At 39.7% G+C, this 18,247-nt stretch overlaps 1 protein-coding gene across 5 annotated transcripts in view; it reads left to right on the top strand.

The window, feature by feature from the left end:
• Window positions 1-203: 203 nt before the first annotated feature.
• LOC104838862 (core histone macro-H2A.1) overlaps window positions 204-18,247 on the top strand; it is a 47,604-nt gene continuing 29,560 nt past the window's right edge. For 2 of the 5 annotated variants that reach the window (XM_010578870.1, XM_010578868.1), the window contains exons 1-3: window positions 204-251; window positions 288-348; window positions 8,712-8,912. In XM_010578870.1, coding sequence (XP_010577172.1) covers window positions 8,741-8,912 — 172 coding nt within the window. In that variant the 5' untranslated portion in view covers window positions 204-251; window positions 288-348; window positions 8,712-8,740. Of the gene's footprint in view, window positions 349-734; window positions 1,091-8,711; window positions 8,913-18,247 lie in introns of all 5 variants that reach the window. The other 3 variants (XM_010578871.1, XM_010578869.1, XM_010578867.1) reach the window with 2 other exon arrangements.

Here is an 18,247-nt window from a genome sequence, read left to right as displayed (position 1 = left end):
GGGCCTGTACCGGCGAAGCGGGAGACCTCGTACCGCTGCCAGAGGCGAAGAGGCGAACGATTCCCCCCGGCCCCGGGTCTCCGTGAGGGGACGGCGAACCGCGGGCCCCGCCAACGGCCGCCGTGAGGGGAGAGGGGAGGGGCCTAGGCGGGGAGGGAGGGAGGGATGTGACGCGGGGGGCGCGCAAGGCATTGTGGGAGTTCGCCGCCAGCCCGTCGAGCCGTTCCCGTTGGCCCCGCGGGCGGAGCGGAGCGGAGGCAGCGGCGGCGGAGGAGGAGGAGGAGGAGGGCAGCGGGAGCGGGGCCGCCGCCGGCCGCCGGGAGACATCTTGCCGCCGGAGGCCGCGCTGTAAGTCACTGGTGCGGTTCGCACCGCCGTACCCGGCGCGAAAGGGTTCGCCCGCCTTACGTACGGCCGCCCGCCGTGTGGGGAAGGAGGGGGGGGGGGGGGGGGGGGGTACACGGACGGACGACGACGACGCTGAGGGGGCTTTTCCGCGGCGGGGTGGCAGCCGGGCCGGGGTGCCAGGGTCGCCGAGCCGAGCGGGGGTGGTCTGTGAGGAAGGTGGGGTGCTGGCCCCCCTTTCCCCGCCCTTCCCTGAGGAAAAGCGGGGGCCCGGGCCGCGCCGGGCGGTCTGTGGGTTCTTGCCTCTTCTTGTCGTGCCTGGGGTGAAGCCGGGAAGATTCTACCCGGCTCCCAGCGAAATGGTGGCAGCGGGGTTTTTATTTCTGTAGAAGCTGCATCTGGGTTACGGTACGGCGGCTGGAAGGAGTCCAGCGGACACCCCGCAGACGGTCGCTCGCCCACCCTGCGGGGAGGTTTCAAGGAACGGCTCGGGGGGGGGGCGAGCCGCCGTTCCTCACGTCTCGCTGCCTTTATACACACGCACGGACTCCTTCTTCGTTTTTTCCCACCTCGGGTCATCGGGCAGGAGAAGATAATCTGGAGAGACCGCAAAAAGCGCAAGTGAAAGGCAGCTGAACGTGTTTTCGGTGTGTTTCGCTTTGGGAGGAAGAAACCGAGGCATAAAAGTTACCCGCTGCATGTGAATGACTTAATAAAAAAAAGGCCGAATGACATTTTTAAAACCGTAAGCAAAGGCTTCCGAGAGTGGTAAAAATTAATGTTCGGTTAGAAGCAGGGCCCCATATTCTTTTAGAACTGTCACTTCTCGTATAGCCTGCAATATGTCTGCCTGCAGGATTTGAGCAACCTATACGGACTGTCTCTGGGTGTGGGTGTTTCTCATAGGGGACTGCAAGTACTGCAAGACGCAGGTGAATGCAGGTTCCTAAGACTTGGCACAAGGTATATCACAGAAGCGCCTGGATTTAGACCGAAGACTGACATATTCGTGCATGTAGAAGACAGTAAGGGGAACGAACTGTTTCTGTAACTCATATCTTCCTATAATCCCTTTGTTTTCTCTGTAAGCTTTAGAAGTAAGTTGCAGAAGGCCCATGAATTTGCATCTGAAGCTGGCAGTTGGAACCAGCTCATATGCACATAGGGTGGTATAAAACTGAGGTTGCTTCATTTACGGTGATGGAAGGAGACTGGTTGTTGAAATATATCTGGATGAGGCTTGTTATTTATCTCTTGACCATACAGACGAAAGACCATTTTTTTTTTTTCTTTTTCCCCAGGACTGTGTGTGGCTGTCACTTAGCAACAGGTCTGTAGGGAACTTTGCAGATCCACTGCCTCCCCCATTCCTAAGAGTAGAAAAAATAAATGAGCTAAGGAGCAAGTGAGCAATTAATAAAAACGGAACCTGGGTTCTTAGGCACAACCCAGAGTTAAAAGATTTTGGCAGGAACAAGACAATTACAGTTGCTTTGAAAAATACATTTTAATGTAATTGGGCATGAGACATTTTGTATCAAGTGGTCCTAGAAAACTTCCCAATGTGTTGCGTGGTTTGGTTTTTTTAAGTGTTCTGAAAGAAAGGAATTATATTGTTGTTTACTTAGTAATGGTTGCAGGTTGTTTTGCTGTGTTATGTATCATAATCTTTCACGCTGAAATCTTCTAGGCTTTCTGGGTTATTAAAGAGTAACTTTATTTGTTGTGTGTAAGGCATACCCTTCTAATAGCCAGTAAAGCCAAATGTTGACAGTGTGGATTAAGCCATAACTGATCTAAAAACTAGTAGTAAGCCTAGAATTTGGCCTAATGACAGTAATATAGGAAGAGTGCTTGAGCACTGCTTATTTTATAGATCAGCATTAGCAAAAAGAAAAATCGACCATTGCAAACTTAGTCTTAAAATAAATCAGCATGTTTAAAATTGTCCTTAGGAGTTGCCTGGTTCTGCAGGTAAAATTTCAATACACAGCAATGAGCTTTGATAAAAGATATTCTCGTGATAAGATAGGTGATATAGTCACATTCCTGAAGAATGGTCAAAATCTTGCTTTCCCAAAGAAATTCAAAAGTATTTTTGTACAACTCTGTCAGCCAGGATCATGGCCTGTTGTCTGTTCTGCATAAATGGTAGTCCTGCCCCAACAAGGTTGTGAAGTAGGGTTAAAGGAGCAGGAATCTGGAACTGATGCCACAAGAGGAAAAAAGGAGCCTCTGGAGAGCGCCTCCCTTGGGAGAGGGAATATTGACCCAGTGGGCACTGCAGTGAGCATTAGGTTTTGTCAGCCCAGTGCTTCCTAGAGGTAAATCGGAAAAGAAACGTGCAGTGTTTGTGAGAAGAGTGCAGTGCTTGCTCACTTGTCAGGGAAAGAGGCTATAGACATGTAAAGAAGCTATAGTTCCTTACCCAGACCCCTCCTTAAAGAGTATGGGCAGGATTCAGCTCGTGGTCCTTGCTCCAAAAGGAGTGGTGCTAGAATCACACCATTCATGGCCTTCTCAGTGGGTCAAGTTTTTGCACTCCCTTCCCTCAGCAGCGTGGCGTCTATCTTAAATTTCATTCTACATCTGGATTTTGCCTTGGAAGCATCCATGTAAATTCCTTATTGCGTTTTTGCTTTCTTCCAAAAATGTCAAGGGGCAAAGTTTTCAAAATGTTCTTTAAAACAGTTTTTCTGAACATTGAATTCATAAATGGTCCAGTGATTTAACATCCTGTATCAAATTTTATGCTTCCTCCCTAGTATACAACAAGCTATAATGCACAAATGGGCTTGATTTCATGCTAGTACTCCCAGCAGTGGTCAGTGAAGACAATTGTATTTACGTTTTCCTGACTATTGGTGGCAGGATGCCCAGCTAAAACTGTTGTCATTCTCCCAGTACTGTTCATAGTGGGGGTTTGCGCATTAAGGGGATATTTGTTTTGGGGTTTCAGACCCATTGTGGGAGGGAGGGACTTTCACCAGTTGAATACAATTGTGCAACAATATTTTGTTTTGCACACAGATTTTGTGAAAATGTTATTCCTCTTTTTCCCATCCTTTACGTTATCACTATGGGAATTTTAGTCTTACTAATCTTCAACAGAAAGTACACCTATTGGGCATTCCTAGATGAGGAATGTTCTCTTGGTTTTCTAAGTGAAATTAAATGTATGTATGGTGTTACCTTTTCAGATGAGAAATTAATGTAGTGGTGGAACTGCTCTATCACAACCAGTTTCACTCCTCTGTCTGTTTCAGACCACAAAGAGTTATTGCTTTGATAAAGCACTTAAGCTAAAATTTGAAATCACATCAGATCAAACAATAACTGAGTGATTAGCTCTTCTTTTATTACTGTCGTACCTAGAAGCCACAGTCACAGACTGAGACACTGTTGTGCTAGGCAAGCATTATTAGAGACCATTTTATACCGACTATGAGCAGTGCATTTTATAAATATGCCAGACTAGCTTCTGATTAGCCAAGAACAGAGCAAGTTAGTTGTCAAAGCAAATTCAAATGCACCTTTTCAAAAAGAGTTCAGCGAGCAGCTATTATTATAGTACATAAATAGATTTAAGAGAGAATGGCAGCACTTACATTGTTAATCTTTTGAAACAATGGAAAGAAAATAGCATTGCAGTTAATCTCTTGTGATACAGAAATGAACTTTCTGGCTTAGTCTTTGTACTGGAAAGAAGAAAAAACAATTACTAAATCTTAGTATTTTTCCCATTGTAGCAATAGTCTCCTGGATTCCACAACACTGCTGATGTGATCACGTAGATCTAAATTTAATCATCTGTTTGCTGAGTGCAGTTAATACACCAATGTAAGCCCATGATCAGAACAGTCCCTGCCTGACAGCAGTAGCATTCTTAGTAATTTGTCAAGTCATTAAGAACCAGTACCTGAAAACTATTAATAGCAGGCGGTTTTTATTACTACTGTTTGATGAAAGCATCAAATTGACTGAGCTAATGAAGTACTGGTACTTGGAAATTAGGTATCACTTTACCAGGATGTGCAGGCTGTACTTTCAGAATTATGTGATGTTAAAGCTTTCAGAAAAACAGATGCCTATGTGCATTTTAGGAAGATAGTATTTGAAAGTGTGGTTTAGTGGAGTGTTGATCTTCACACAGAAAAATATGGCCAACAAGAGTTACTACAGCCAATTTTAAACAGAAAAATTTTAATAATGCTGATTTCATCACTACACCTTGATATTGTTTTGTTTCTTAGAGAATTTATATCTGGCTCACAAAGATGTGACAGTAGAGGAGCCTTGTAGCTTGAATCTTTGCTGTGAGCCAAATTAATATACCATCAGATTCTCATTTCTGTGAATTTTGAGATCTTAGAAAGCAGTACGAATCTCACTGCAGTCTTTAAGGGGTTTTCAAAAGGCTATGAATCTGGTGCTAAATTCTGCAACAGGGCAATCTGTGTCCAAGCACAGCAGAGCCACTGAAGAATATAGCATTAAATTTGATTTGAAGTCAAAGGTGGTCTTGGATAAGTTGACTCCTTGGTGATATCCCCCGATTATCACAGTGATAATTTTGTGAACTGTCACATTGAAACAAAATCACTTTATTGTCAACTCTTTGAAGATGCTATGTATATGGCAGAGTTGCTCAGTAAATGCATTGCAAAGGCAAGAGAGAGGGAAGAAGAGAAAGGACTGGTCTACTGACTGTCATTGACTGTGATTTTTTTTTTTTTTTTTTTAAACTGTAAATGATCCTGTTCAAATCTTGTCTGAACTATGGCACGTGTGATAAGGTTCCCTTTGGTTGCCTCCCTCATCTGCTGGCTAGCAGTGACTCAGCAAACAGCTCTGGTTCATTAATGTTGGCAGCATTCCAGAGTTTCTGGTGTTACAAAGATAAACCATTTGAGAACATGTAAGGCACAGAGTTTTCTTTGGTTTTTGATCTGTTGCCATGCTCTTTACATTTAACTTCAATACATCTTTTGGTGGCTGTTGCAAGTGAAATCTCTTTCCCTTTTCTTTTGCTGTGGAGAACTGGAACTAGAGAAGAAACTTTGAGAGCTCATTGGGCCATCCCTCAGCTCAAAGGCAGGACAAACAGGTTCTGCAAAGTAATGATCCTGAATCCATACGTAAGCCTGAAAAAGGTCTTCCATGGCAGGCTCTCTTTTTCCCCTTCCGAATTGCATGGTTGGCAGAATTAAAAGTGGTACTTGAAACTTAATTGGAATTTCCCTCCCTCCACCCCCAACATCTAAAGATACAGTGATTCACCACATGTTGTAGGAATGGGATCCTTGAGACAGGAAGATCTGAAACTCATCTTTATTGCATTTCACCTTTGATACTAAAAGTTCCAGAAGTTCTTGCTTTTTTCAGTGTGCAAGTCTCCCACCGTTCTGGTTCAGGCAAATTTTTTCCTCACAAATAAACTTAAAGCTAGAAGGCTCTTTAATGTACAGTATGAGAGGATCCAGTTAATTGCCAAGAGAGGTCCAGGGTTATCCTGAATATTAACAAGAGAAATGTCACCAGGAGTATAAAATAAAGGGGGGAATTAACTTCTAGAGTTTGCAGAAATAAGCTTATTATGAAAGAAAAAAAATACACCATTTTATATACGGGTAGGCGTTAGCTGCAGATGACAGGAGGCTTGGAGGTATTAGGTAGAAAATAGTACGTTAAAGGGAAGAACATCTTCTGAAGACCAGATGAAAGAGGTTGGAAGCTAACAGCAAAGTGTTTTGCTCAAGGCTGGTATAGGGGAGGTTGGTTCAGCATGACCAATGACAATTGGCAGTATGTTAACAACAAACTTAGCATCACTTTGAATAGGTGGTATGTATCCAGAGGCAGTGATACACAGTACCTATTTGTTTCGACATATGAAGAAACCATTTCCATTATTTGTCTATGAATAGTCATTTTCTTGGAACTAAAAATGAAAGGGCAGTGCTCTTTCATCTCTTTCTGTTACCAGCTACAGCATGGCCATCCATGTGTGTCTTTCATTTGGATTTTTAGATTGGGTGAGCTGTATTTACTCCAGCTCCTTCAAAGCCTCTTTGGCAGTAATTCTGTGTTGCTGCATTACTCATACTTTGATCCAAATGCAGATGATGGCTAGATGACACTCTCCCAAAGAAAAAAAAACCCCAACATCAGGAAGTAAGGGTTTCCATATTATCTTCCAGCTATTCTGACTCTCCCATAAACTCATAAGCCAAATGGTTAATAGACTTTTACTGCTCAAGGTTTGCAGGTTTTCCCTGGAAAAATTATGTTTTTCATCATTCATCTATCAGTTACAAACTAAAGGAATTATGGGGGAAGCTAGAAGCACAGGTAATTCTCATGCAGCTTTCCCTGGTGTTTGATTCAATGAACTTCTCAACATTTGTGAGATTAAACATCTGTAGTATTGATGAAAATGGATTTTGAACTATGAAAATAATTTCTGGCAGAAAGTCCATAACCAACTCAAAGCCACACCCAGCCTTTCTGCTAACAAAGACAGAGCTAACTAGATGAGAAAATGAAATTAAATGGAAGGTTTTTGAAACGAGTTGTGAGCTCCAGTTAGGCAGTTTCTCAAGGCAAGAAAATTGGCTTTTGTCCTCTTCTTCACAGAATAATAGTTGTTACAGAGCTGAGTTCACAGCAGAGGAAAGGGGAAGAAGCCCTTTTGATGGCTTCCCTCCTCCAAAGTTTCCTGTCTGTGTTTTGACATCAGTTTCATAAATGTAGCGTGACTTTCATCTGAGCTAATAAGATGGGATTATTTCCTTTACCTTTAACAAGCAGTGAGCCCGTTGCATTTATTTTACTTAATGTGCTATGCAAGTATAGGCTCTGATGAATGGAGTGTGGAAGTGGAAAGGAAAAGAAATGTTTGATACTTGCATTTCTTTAGTTATCCTGAGTGGTCTTCATTTGGTAGTTATGTAGTCTGAATCTCAGTGACTCATGGAGATTTAAAAGACTGCAGGACATGTCAGCACAGAGCAGAAGTTGCAAAACTTAGAAGTGGGGTTGGTGAACCTGTTTTGCCTAAGTCTGAGCTCAGTCAATTGTTGTGGATTCAGACCTATGGCAAATACAGTTAAGTTTATAAGGACAAGGACAGAATTCAGAATAAATGAGAGACAAAAAGACAAGTGGAGAACTGGTGTGATGGGAAAGCAGGCTTAAAGGGGTTTCATTGTGGAGTATATAAACACACCAGCGAATTTGCATTTGTATTAGGTAGGATTTGTGCAGCCAGGAAAGAAGTAGGATGTACAGGGGTATGTGTATCACTGATGCATACTGCTGGTTTCCCTAGAGTTCAGACACGCAGGAGGGAGGGAGGGGGAGATGGGGACTGTTTCCTTTCCTCTGAGTTAATTTCAAAACCCAGTGCATCATCTAAACCTTCAAAGGTACCTTGAAAGCCTGCAAACTGTCCACCTCTTCAGATTTGTCAGCTTCTATTTACAGCCTGAGCAGAAATCAAAGAGAAAAAAATATGTTTGACAGCTGTATCAGCAGTAGGTTTCTTCACCGACATAAACTGAGATACAGTTGTCAGATATCTGCTGGGTGTTTAGACCACTGTTATGTTAAGGAAAGGTGGCAGATTGAAGTTCATCAGATTCCTAGAGGGCATGTTGAAGCAGTACAGTCTTCGATGTGGAGATAGTTGGTATCCGTTTGGTTCAAATCTCAAGGTGTTCATTTCAGATCTTTCTAAAAATAGAACATTTAGTGTACAGGAGATGTATTTTGCCATGCTTAGGCCTTTGTTCTGTAAATTCACACATGCGTAAAAATCTAATTCTTTAAGAAAGGTGAATACACTTTACGAAACCTTTAGTGGATGCATTTTTTTCCTGGTTAGGAACATAGTTATTCATGAGTGTAACAGTCCCACCACAGTTGTTCAAATGCACAATCAAGAGTTTTTCTCAAAGAGCAGAGGGCTGTGTCAGTCTCCTTGCAGAAAGCATCCTCAGCTTTAATGCATAAGCTCTGTTTTACGTTAGGTAGTTAACACACTTTGCTCCATTAATGGTACCCGGTTTAATCTGTTAAGAATTTCAGGAAAGTAATTCCAAAGCAGATTTAAATGAAGTAATTTCTCTGGCTTATATATTTACTGTATAAAATTATGCCAAGATGACAATGGCAAGTAAACATTCTGTGTACATTTTTTTAGGTTCTTTTTGTATATACTCTGAAAAGGCAACTTGTGTGTATGTTTTAGGCACCCTAATGCATTGCCTAACACAAAATACTGATCTGTCTTGAAATTCAATATATGGTATTACAGCATCAGTCCTTATTGATAACTTTTTTTTTTTCCCCTTCTTTATATATAGAGTGCTGTTCCAGACCCAATACAGACAAAATGTCCAGCAGGGGTGGAAAGAAGAAGTCAACCAAGACTTCCCGCTCCGCAAAGGCTGGGGTCATATTCCCTGTTGGAAGAATGCTACGTTACATTAAGAAAGGCCACCCGAAGTACAGAATTGGTGTTGGTGCTCCAGTGTACATGGCTGCTGTACTGGAATATCTGACTGGTAGGTTTTGCTGAACAATGTGAAATAGCAGCAGTGAAAGTAATAATACAAACTGAATTTGCACAGAAAAAAACCACAAAAAGACCCTCTGATTTATAGATGACTAAAAAAGTTATAGCTGAAGTAAGTGCTGTGCTGATCGCACATCTGAGCCAAAATCAGGGTACCCTCACCCCTACATCAGAGCTTTGACGGCTTTTGTGCATTCCAGCACTGGATTTGCTTTGACCTGTTGTAAACACTCTTCTTCCACATAGGCAGTCAGAAGAATTCCTACTAACATCAATGCATATGGACTGGAGCTGCAGTGTTGCAGCCCTTCCTGCTCCAGTTTTGTGCCTGATGGCTTTGTTTGGGTTGTAATTGTCTGTTAAGCACATACATTCCTTTTAAACAGAGAGTTTCTCGGTGTTTACAGAGGGCTGAGATTGCTTACAGCATTGTTTAAACATTTTTGTTCAATTTACAGATTATTTTTGAGACTGCATATGCTATAAGCAATTTGTTTGGTTGAGTCTGTATATAAATGCACACTCTGTTCATCTGCCCCAGATCAACGTAGCTTATTTGCTTATAATTGCAGTCCTTTCTCTGTTCCTCTCATCACATCAGAATGAGAACACCTTAAATAATTATCTCATCCTCACAGCACCTTCTTGGAGGATAAAAGTATTATTTTTCCTCCATTTAGCAAGAAGCTTCAAAGGAAGAAAATGCTTTCCCCAAAGACATACACAACTAGACATGCAAGTAAAGATATTTATATAGCAGTTCTCCTCTCAAACGAAACTTAAAACATTGCAAATTTACCCCACAAACAACATTACAAAAGTAGTCTTCTGAACAGAATATTAACCCCACTGTAACAGCATCAACATATGGGCTTTTTGCAATATTGGTTTGCTTAAAAAAAAAAAAAAAAAATTAAAAATGGGTAAGAATAAACCACCAGTTCAGTCACATTCACGTGGCTGGATTGACTTACAAGCATATACCTGCAGGCTAGGGATCTAGCAAAAAGCACAAGTGCTAGATGGATCAGTGTTCGGAGACAGATTCTATTAGCACAACTAAGGAAAAGCTTGAACCCGATCTCATTTCTCGCAGCAGTGTTTCTTTTTACAGTGTATCTACTTATGTCAGTGTTCTGGTTGCAGCAGGTTCAAGTGTTTCAAGGGACAGTGGTCTTTAAGCTATAATGGTGTGCTGAGCCTCTGAGGAAGTTCATTCTTTCTTTGACTTAAACCACATGCTTTGCTACTTTGTGCTTAACTTTGCTGGGAGTATTTAAAACTGAAGTGACCTGACTCTTAAGACAATTTTAGGTACACCTTATAATGGGTGTTGACATTGAAGAACAGAAATAGGCTGATATTTTGTCCCTAAAGTTTCTTCTTCCCCTAAAGATGAAGATTGGTAACATTAGAAAATAATTAATGGAGTGCTTGTTTTCTGTAAGGTGTTCATATTACATTATTGAATTTTCTCAGCCATCAAATATCCTTTTTTTTTTTTCCCATCACTTGTTCATGTTCATAGTTTTCTTTATTTGGGCCTTTTCTTTAAAAGAATGCTTTTAAACTTCATAGATGGCCTTAAAAAATTAACATTTCCTTCAGCTGGGTTCCTGCTTACAGCAATAACAACTCAAATAAAATGCTTCTTAGGGTGAAGGGTGCTTTGAATGCTGCCCTTTTAAAGAAACAGAACAATACAGGTGAGCTTAAGGCACTGCTAATGATCAGCACATGTTATTGGTTAACTGTTTGATTTAAAGTGTTTACTGAGGCAGTGATGGTTTAGGCAGCTAAGAATAGGCTGGGGAAATAAAGGTGTTTCTTTTAACTGCTGTGCATCCTGGGAAGCTGTCTGAGATTAACAACAACAAAAAGTCAAAAAAAAGTTGCACACATCACTTCTTTAGGAAAAAGAAAAAAGGGAGGTGGCAAGAGCTAAGGGGAAAAGTACCTTCCTTTTTCTCCCTTTAAATATTTTTAAGCTTTTTTTTTCCTCTCCTCTGAAGGCTAGGTAGATAGTCCTAGTATCCTGTATCTCAGGGGTTTCTTTCATTCTTATACATAGATGCATCTCAAAAGCACAGATACTCTTTTCTTTCCTTACTGAGTTAGTAATAGTTTTATGTTTTATGACTGTTTCAGTCTGGTGGGGTTTGGGGGTTTTTTTCCCCTTCTCTTTCTGTAAGTTTTTCACACTCTGATGTAGTGCAATTTTTTAGCCTTTAATGCTCAGTATGTTTTCTGAACTTCAGGTCATTCTTCTTTTTCATTATAATGCAGAAACACTCCCTTGAAATGGGGTGCTTGGAGATTTTTGGTTTGTGTTCTTTTTGCCTCTTGGCAGTTACTACTTCACAAAACCAGAGAAATCCTGACTTCTCTCCAGGAGAGTTTTTAAAGATGCTCATGTCAGCACATGATCTGAGACTAAATCAAAGCATTTCAACCATTTCAAAATAAAGGCAGGAACGTGACATAATAGGAAGGAGACCATGTGAAATGGCATGCTAATAAATTGGCTAAATCAAAAAAGCAATCCTGTGCATCCAGGAAGGAGAGGAAGAACGTAAAATATCAAAAGCAGTTGTAGGAAAGAAGAACTTCAGAAAAGACTAGGAGGGGAAATGACAGAGACGTGACCTAATAGAAAGGAACCTACTAAGGTTTGAAAACTAGTTCATGTGTGTGCAGAATATGGCACTGACTTTAATCCTTTAGAAGATGAGGTGCTAAATTTTGCTGGCCTTTGCTAAAGTTTAACTCTGATGTAAACGTGAAATTAGCCCATAATGTGCTCAGATCTGGATTTTGGGTTGGTTCAATTTGAGATTTGAACTTCCATAATGCTTCCAGCTGTTCAGACTTGGAGTTCTGTTCTGGATCCATCTGTAGTTATGACTTTCTCTGCTTTGTATTTTGAAGGTAACTTACTGTTACCGTGTATGTACGGCTACTCCTCAGAAAGTAAAAATACGCATCTATAATTTCTTGTAGTGTATGGGCCCATTTGTAATTTAAGCCCTTCTTTAGTCTGTGCCCAACAAAGTGCTTTTAAAACTACGTTTATCTTGTTCTTGTACTTTTGTATTAGCATGTTTATACACAGTACAGCTCTGCTAGCAGGAACATGCACTGTTTTAGCACACAGGAATTAGTCTGGCTGCTTCAGTTGCTGTGAACTAAAAACTGTGTGTCTTTGCTGTGCTGCTTTTCAGTCTCTTGGCTTCTGACAGCTTCTACAGGGGCTGACTGGAGTACATCTTCCCTGTGTTGTCTGTTATAGTAACTTTAAAAATAATAATAATAAAACTACTATAATATTAGATGTACAATTTGACTTCTGGTCTTCAGCTAAAAAAGTGTTTTTCCTTATCTCACATACTTGACATATAAGCAGGTTGCACAGTGAGTATTCTCCTTCCCTTACTTATCCCCTAAAGGTTCTTGTTACCTACAAGTAATACTACAAAATAATCCTCTCATCAGCACACCCAGTGTATGCAGTTTGGTTTCTTAAGCATACCACCTGCTTATTCTTTCCTGCTTTTCATCTAAGGAAATAATGTGTGATTTTTCACTCTAAATAGGATGCAAGTATGTGTTTGTGGGTGAACGTGCTGAAAGTACCTTTGAATTTTACTGATATTGAAGCAAGTGTATATACTTCCTTTCTTTACTCTGAAGGAATAGCATGCATGCTGAAGAACTATAATGCATGGTCCTTATTTCTTTTTCTTTGCAGTAGCAGTTCATGCAGCACTGTCTATCTTGCTGGGAGTAGTCAGAATATTTGATTGATTTCTGTTTGTGCTGCAGAACTAATTCTAAGCATTATCAACTGCTTTAAGCTGGCGAGTTCAGCATTAGCAGTTCCTTTTGTCTTCTTTACTTATTGTGGCACTTGTTCTACAATGATTCATTGCCTATTTACTTTCTCTAACGTGTACTTTGGAAAACTGCAATCCACTCCTTATTTTCTCTGCAAAGTAGAGCATCAGTATCAGTTTATGTCAAAAAAAAACCCCAAACAACCCAACAACAAAAAAAACCCCTAGGTCAGTCAAGAGGGTGTCCACAGACTTCATTTGGGGCATTACAGCCACTCAGGTGAAGTTGTATGGTTTGTATTTGTCAGAACTGGTCCAGCCGTACAGGTAATCAGGTATGTTCCCTTCAGATCTATAGCTTGCACAAGTTACAATATAGTCCAAACTTTCTTATTGACTGAAAAAGATACTCCTTTGCCCTTAAAAAATAGAAATCTCTTGAGCATATTTAAAAGCAGCAAGAACCAGGCCTGCAAGTGATTTCTGCTCCCCCTGCCCCCCATCGTCTTCTCTACACTGTAAATAATTTTCAATTGCCAAAATGTCATAGCAAATGAGGAGAAGTAGTTTATAAAACAGCAGGAGAACAGGAATACAGAAGAAATGAAACTTTGATTTATATTTGTTCTGTACATACTGAAGTAAGGTAGGAGAAAATGTTAAATGTCTGTTTTCTCCATTAGAATTTTTTCACAACTGGATTTTTATTGCCCATTGTGTACTGTTGATTGTGTATTTTGTTAAAATGTAAAATAAGCACCTTTCGAATCCCATGGTTAGAATTGCATCTGAGGCATTCTGGTGCTTACCTGAGTTTTTGTTTTCAGGCTTTCTGATGTCACCCCTTAATGGAGGTTCATGTGCTGGAGCTCAGTTCGTTGCATATTCATCTTGATTAATTTTCGATGTGGAAAACTTTCTTAAGCCAGCTGCTGATTGGCTGCAAAATGAAAGTCCTTCCTGAATGCAGTAAGTTTAACTGCTCACTTCAGATGCTCACTTTCCGATGTGCAAGCTGATCAACTTGAACTGCTGTTCACCTCTTGTGTTCTGCTTGCTGCTGAAAATTTTTACAGGGTCACAGAGGAAAACAATGATTTGCCCTGTTTGTCAAAGCAGATGTACTACTGAACTTCTGCTTGGAAGCAGAGGGGAGCTCAGAGGTCCACAGTAAAAAAGCATTAGGTTAAAAGCAGATTCAAGTTCCAGGCATTCTGAGACTACCATAAATAATGGTCCTTAGGGAGTAATGAAATTTAAGAAGAGAATTAATTGACAGTATCTTTTTGATACTGTTGAAACGTGCATTCACTACCAAGATACATTTCTTCTATTTAAACAGGCAGCTTTAGAAACACTAATCCCTATTATGCTGTTGTGCCACAAACTATGTCCCAAAAGAGGTTTAAAATAAATTAGGGGTTTGTGCCTTAACTTGAGCAAGCATGAAACTACCTCTTCAGATCCAGTGTGTTTTTAATATGGATTAATACTGGACCTAAAATACAGCAGGGTTGTTTATGGCAATAGCCTCACAAGCAGAGACCTTTCAAAAATATCAGCATAGCAAAGCTCCTTTGTAACATGCCTCTTTTACATAAGACTTGTGTCATGCTCTTAAGAGAAGTGAGATTGTCATAATTCAAAGTTGCTGTACTTGTACTTTAGATATAAAACTTTGCATTGTTGCCAGTTGAATGACCAACTTTCTGAACTTACAAATGTATGAATCAGTCTGCTTGAAATGTACAAAAATGAAGAGTTTTCTTTTCACTGATAAGCCCTTCCTTGGCTCCAACCCTGTAAACACTTAACGTATGTGCCTATCTTATCTTGTAGTCCCGTAAACTTCAGTGGGGAGTCACAAAAGCTAAGTCGATACAAAATTACTTAACTGATTAGGGTCCTAAGGTATTCTCCAAGCTACACAGATCAGGTTTGATGAAAAACAATAAAAGCCAAAGCATTTTCTCATAATAAAAGCCCTAACAGTGCATACTGATATGTAAATATAGACATTTATCTCAGAGGGGTAAATATGCATCAGAATTTGCATTGTGACATGTGTCATATTGCGATAATGTACAAAATGCTGGGCTGGGTTGGTTTGGTTTTTACATCATGGTCACTGAATTATTTTCTCCCTTTAAAATGTTAAATTTTAGTTATATTTTAATATCCTTAGAACTAGAATTAAATACTTTTCATTCTAGTAACAGTAATTACATCTATTTATTTGGCCAAGTTGCAACAAAGTAATGACTACTACTATAAATTGCTGTTCAATTTAATAATTGGTATCGCCCTTTGTTTTGAAGAATGGAGTTTAAGTAAAGAGTAAAAAAAAAAAGTGGCTGATTTTGCTACACATTTTTTTCCTACCCTTTGTCTTGTATCTCTTGTTGAGAAGAACAAAAGAATCTATAAAGCTTAAGTCTTTTCTTCTTTGGCCCTTTATTGCTGTGACTGACAGTTGTAGCACAAATAGCTAGAAAGCAGGAAGACATCCTACCTTTCTAGAGTAGCATGCAGTATTTAGCAAGCAGTTTCTTTCCTTGGATTTTCTCAAACTTCAGAAGTTCTTACATCAAGTATTGTAAGCATTACTTTTTTCCCCTTTTTTCCTTAAGGATTAGTTAAGAATGCCTGAGTTCAGATCGTGCTATGTGTTTGGTCTTCAGTCTTTTTCCACAGTACATTTATCCCTGAATTTCTTTTAGGGATGAAATTCTATGTGGATTCTTAGGTGCAGTCAGATGAGATTCTCCATCCCCAATATCAACTCCATTGGGGAAAAAGAAATTTAGGGGGTATACAGTGAAATACAGTATTTTTAAAACAAACAGGAGGTACTTTTCCTCCAAACTGCAAAAATGTCTGTGGTGTAGTGAGCCTTGTTACCATAAGATGTTATGGATACCAAAAATGGATACCAAACCATTCTGAATGGTTTCAGAAAACAGTTAGACACATCCATAGAAACAAAATCCATTGAGGGACTAAACACAAAGATGACATTTCTAAGTTGGGAAACCACTCAGCTGCACATGGCTGAAATCAGAAGGAATGTTCTGGAAAAATAGCATTTTAAGTTTGCCTGTTCCTTTAAAGCTCTTGAGCATCTGCTCTTGGGCACTAGCTAGGGACAGGATGTCAGGCTAGATGTACTTTTTGCTCCAGTGAAGTTATAGCTAGTCCATACATTCTCCTACCACAGAACACCCAAAGTAATAGATTTTTTTTTTTACATGCTTTGTTCTCAAGACATAGATTTTTCCAGAAAAAGGTGTTGAACATGCTATATAGTCACTCCTATACAGCTTCTGTAAAGTAATGGGGAAAAAGATTTGTAAATATTTTTCTTCTAAATAATAACAGTTGTATTTGTCTACAGGTACTTGTATTGATTATGGCTTCCATTGCTATCTTGGTACAAAAAGACTTGATGTGGCGGAAGGACTTTGAGACAACAGCAATTTAATGAGTCATAATATTTTCAGTAATAAACACCGAATCCCACTTCACTGTCAGAGGCAGTATCTAACAAAACCATTATCACCATCTGCCAGATCACGTTGAAATGAGTACACTATAAAAATGAGAGCACAGCATATATGGATTACATCAGCTTTGGTCATTGTTCAGTAAAGCCTTTGACACTGACTTGTATATCTTGTTCCTCTTTGTAGGGGCATGGGTATGCACACCCTTGATACACATATCCATTTCCTCTTTCAAGGCTGGGGTTTGGCGTTACTTCTGTAAAATCCCAAATTACAATATGAAGTCCTCTCCTCTTTTTCTTTTGTTAATAATGTTATTTATGTTCATTGGCATCTGCCACTTGACTTCTTTAATGTTTGGAAATGCAAGTTCCTAACACGTGCCTGCAAAGGTGAAAGACTAAGCTAGGACCAAGTCTTAAGACCTGAGTAGTCTCCTGTACTCTCTAACAGCCAGACCAAAGCATACATGCTGCACTTGATCAAGTAACGTCTGGCAGCAGTTATATTAATCATGTTTGAGTGCATTTCTAAAACATACGTAAACTGTTAGGAGTAACAGCAAAGTGTAAACTGCTAGGTAGAGGAAGCTCCATTCAAAAAGAAAAAAGGTTAATTTGAGTTAGATCAGGATTCTTGAAGTCAGTGGAGAAGAAATAGGCTATGTCTTTTTATATTAGTACTTGTTCTTTACAACAGTCAAACCCCAACACTTGAGATGAAATTTACTTTCTGGTTTCCCTGAAAAGTGAACTCTCATACCTTTTACAGATCAACAGAAAAACAAAAAACTTTAAAAATTAGGAAGTTAAAAAAAAATAAAAGTTTTAACAAAAAAAAAAAAAAAAAAAAAAGGATGGTATTAAAGTGTAGAAAAGAGCTGAAAAGAGGTGTGAGTCAGATCAGAAGGCTCTAAGTGGAAGTGGCTTTTGTGGCCTGAACTTGAGTTTTATGTAAACAGCGGTCTGTCATCTGCCCCACAGAAATGCAAAACTTACAATAACTTGGCAAAGTTAACAGTTTCTCCTTTAAGGGGCCTAGTTTTGATACAGCTCAGACACTGAAGACTGAAGAGTTTGGGGGTTTTTATCGCATCCTAAGAGAATGATTGCCCTGTTGAGAGTTGAGGTTTCATCAAGGCTTGTTCAAAGCAGTAAAATTTCTTGAATTGATTTTCACTGCATCAAATTTCCATGACTTTGAACCAGGGCTAAGAACTGTTTTATTGGAATGCATGAGAGGGAAAGTGTTAAATGATTCTGCCTTCGCTCTTGCAACTGCAGATTCCAGGGGGATTGGGTGGAATACACAGAGAGAAGAATGCAGGAAACTCTTAACAGTCTTGGTTGATTGGGGTTGATTGGGTTAAAACCTTCCGGAATCATGTAAAATGATTCTGAAGTCAATAAAATGCTGATGGAAGGATGATTAATTTAAAATACAATAAACAGACTCCTTGTCATGTAGTTGGCTTTGTAGCAAATACATATTTTCTCAGTGGAATTGTATCAACATTCATTTTTCTTTGATTCTGGATATTGGTTTCAATTTTCTTTTGAGGAGAGGCTTCAAAATTTTTTAGAAACCCCTGACTTGTTCCTGTTGGAACTTGCGTGTTCAGAAATTGGCCTTGTGTCAACACATCACCTGTTAGTTGTTAAGAGTTTAATTTTCAAAGCTATGATTTCATCTCCCAGAAGAGAAGGTGGACAAAGGGATTCAATGCAACAGCAGTGTTTTAGCTTGAGATGTAAACCAAAAAACATTTTGGGGATGAACTCAGACCAGATTGAGTTGAGTATTTACATTTAGAAAGTATTATGGCCTGGAATGCATGATAAGCTAAAGGCCTTGTCATTTAGGCTTTAAAGGAGTTTTATTTAGTAATGACCAGTAATATTTTGTTTGAAAATTAGGGTAAGTGAACAAGAGCATTCTCCAGGAGTGGGAGAAGAATGCATTTGCTTTTGTTTCCATCCAGTCTGCAG

The sequence above is a fragment of the Haliaeetus leucocephalus genome, unplaced genomic scaffold (genome assembly GCF_000737465.1).
Source record: "Haliaeetus leucocephalus isolate CR32 unplaced genomic scaffold, Haliaeetus_leucocephalus-4.0 Scaffold656, whole genome shotgun sequence".
Taxonomy (NCBI): Eukaryota; Metazoa; Chordata; class Aves; order Accipitriformes; family Accipitridae; genus Haliaeetus; species Haliaeetus leucocephalus.
This window is presented reverse-complemented; position numbering and strand designations above follow the sequence as displayed.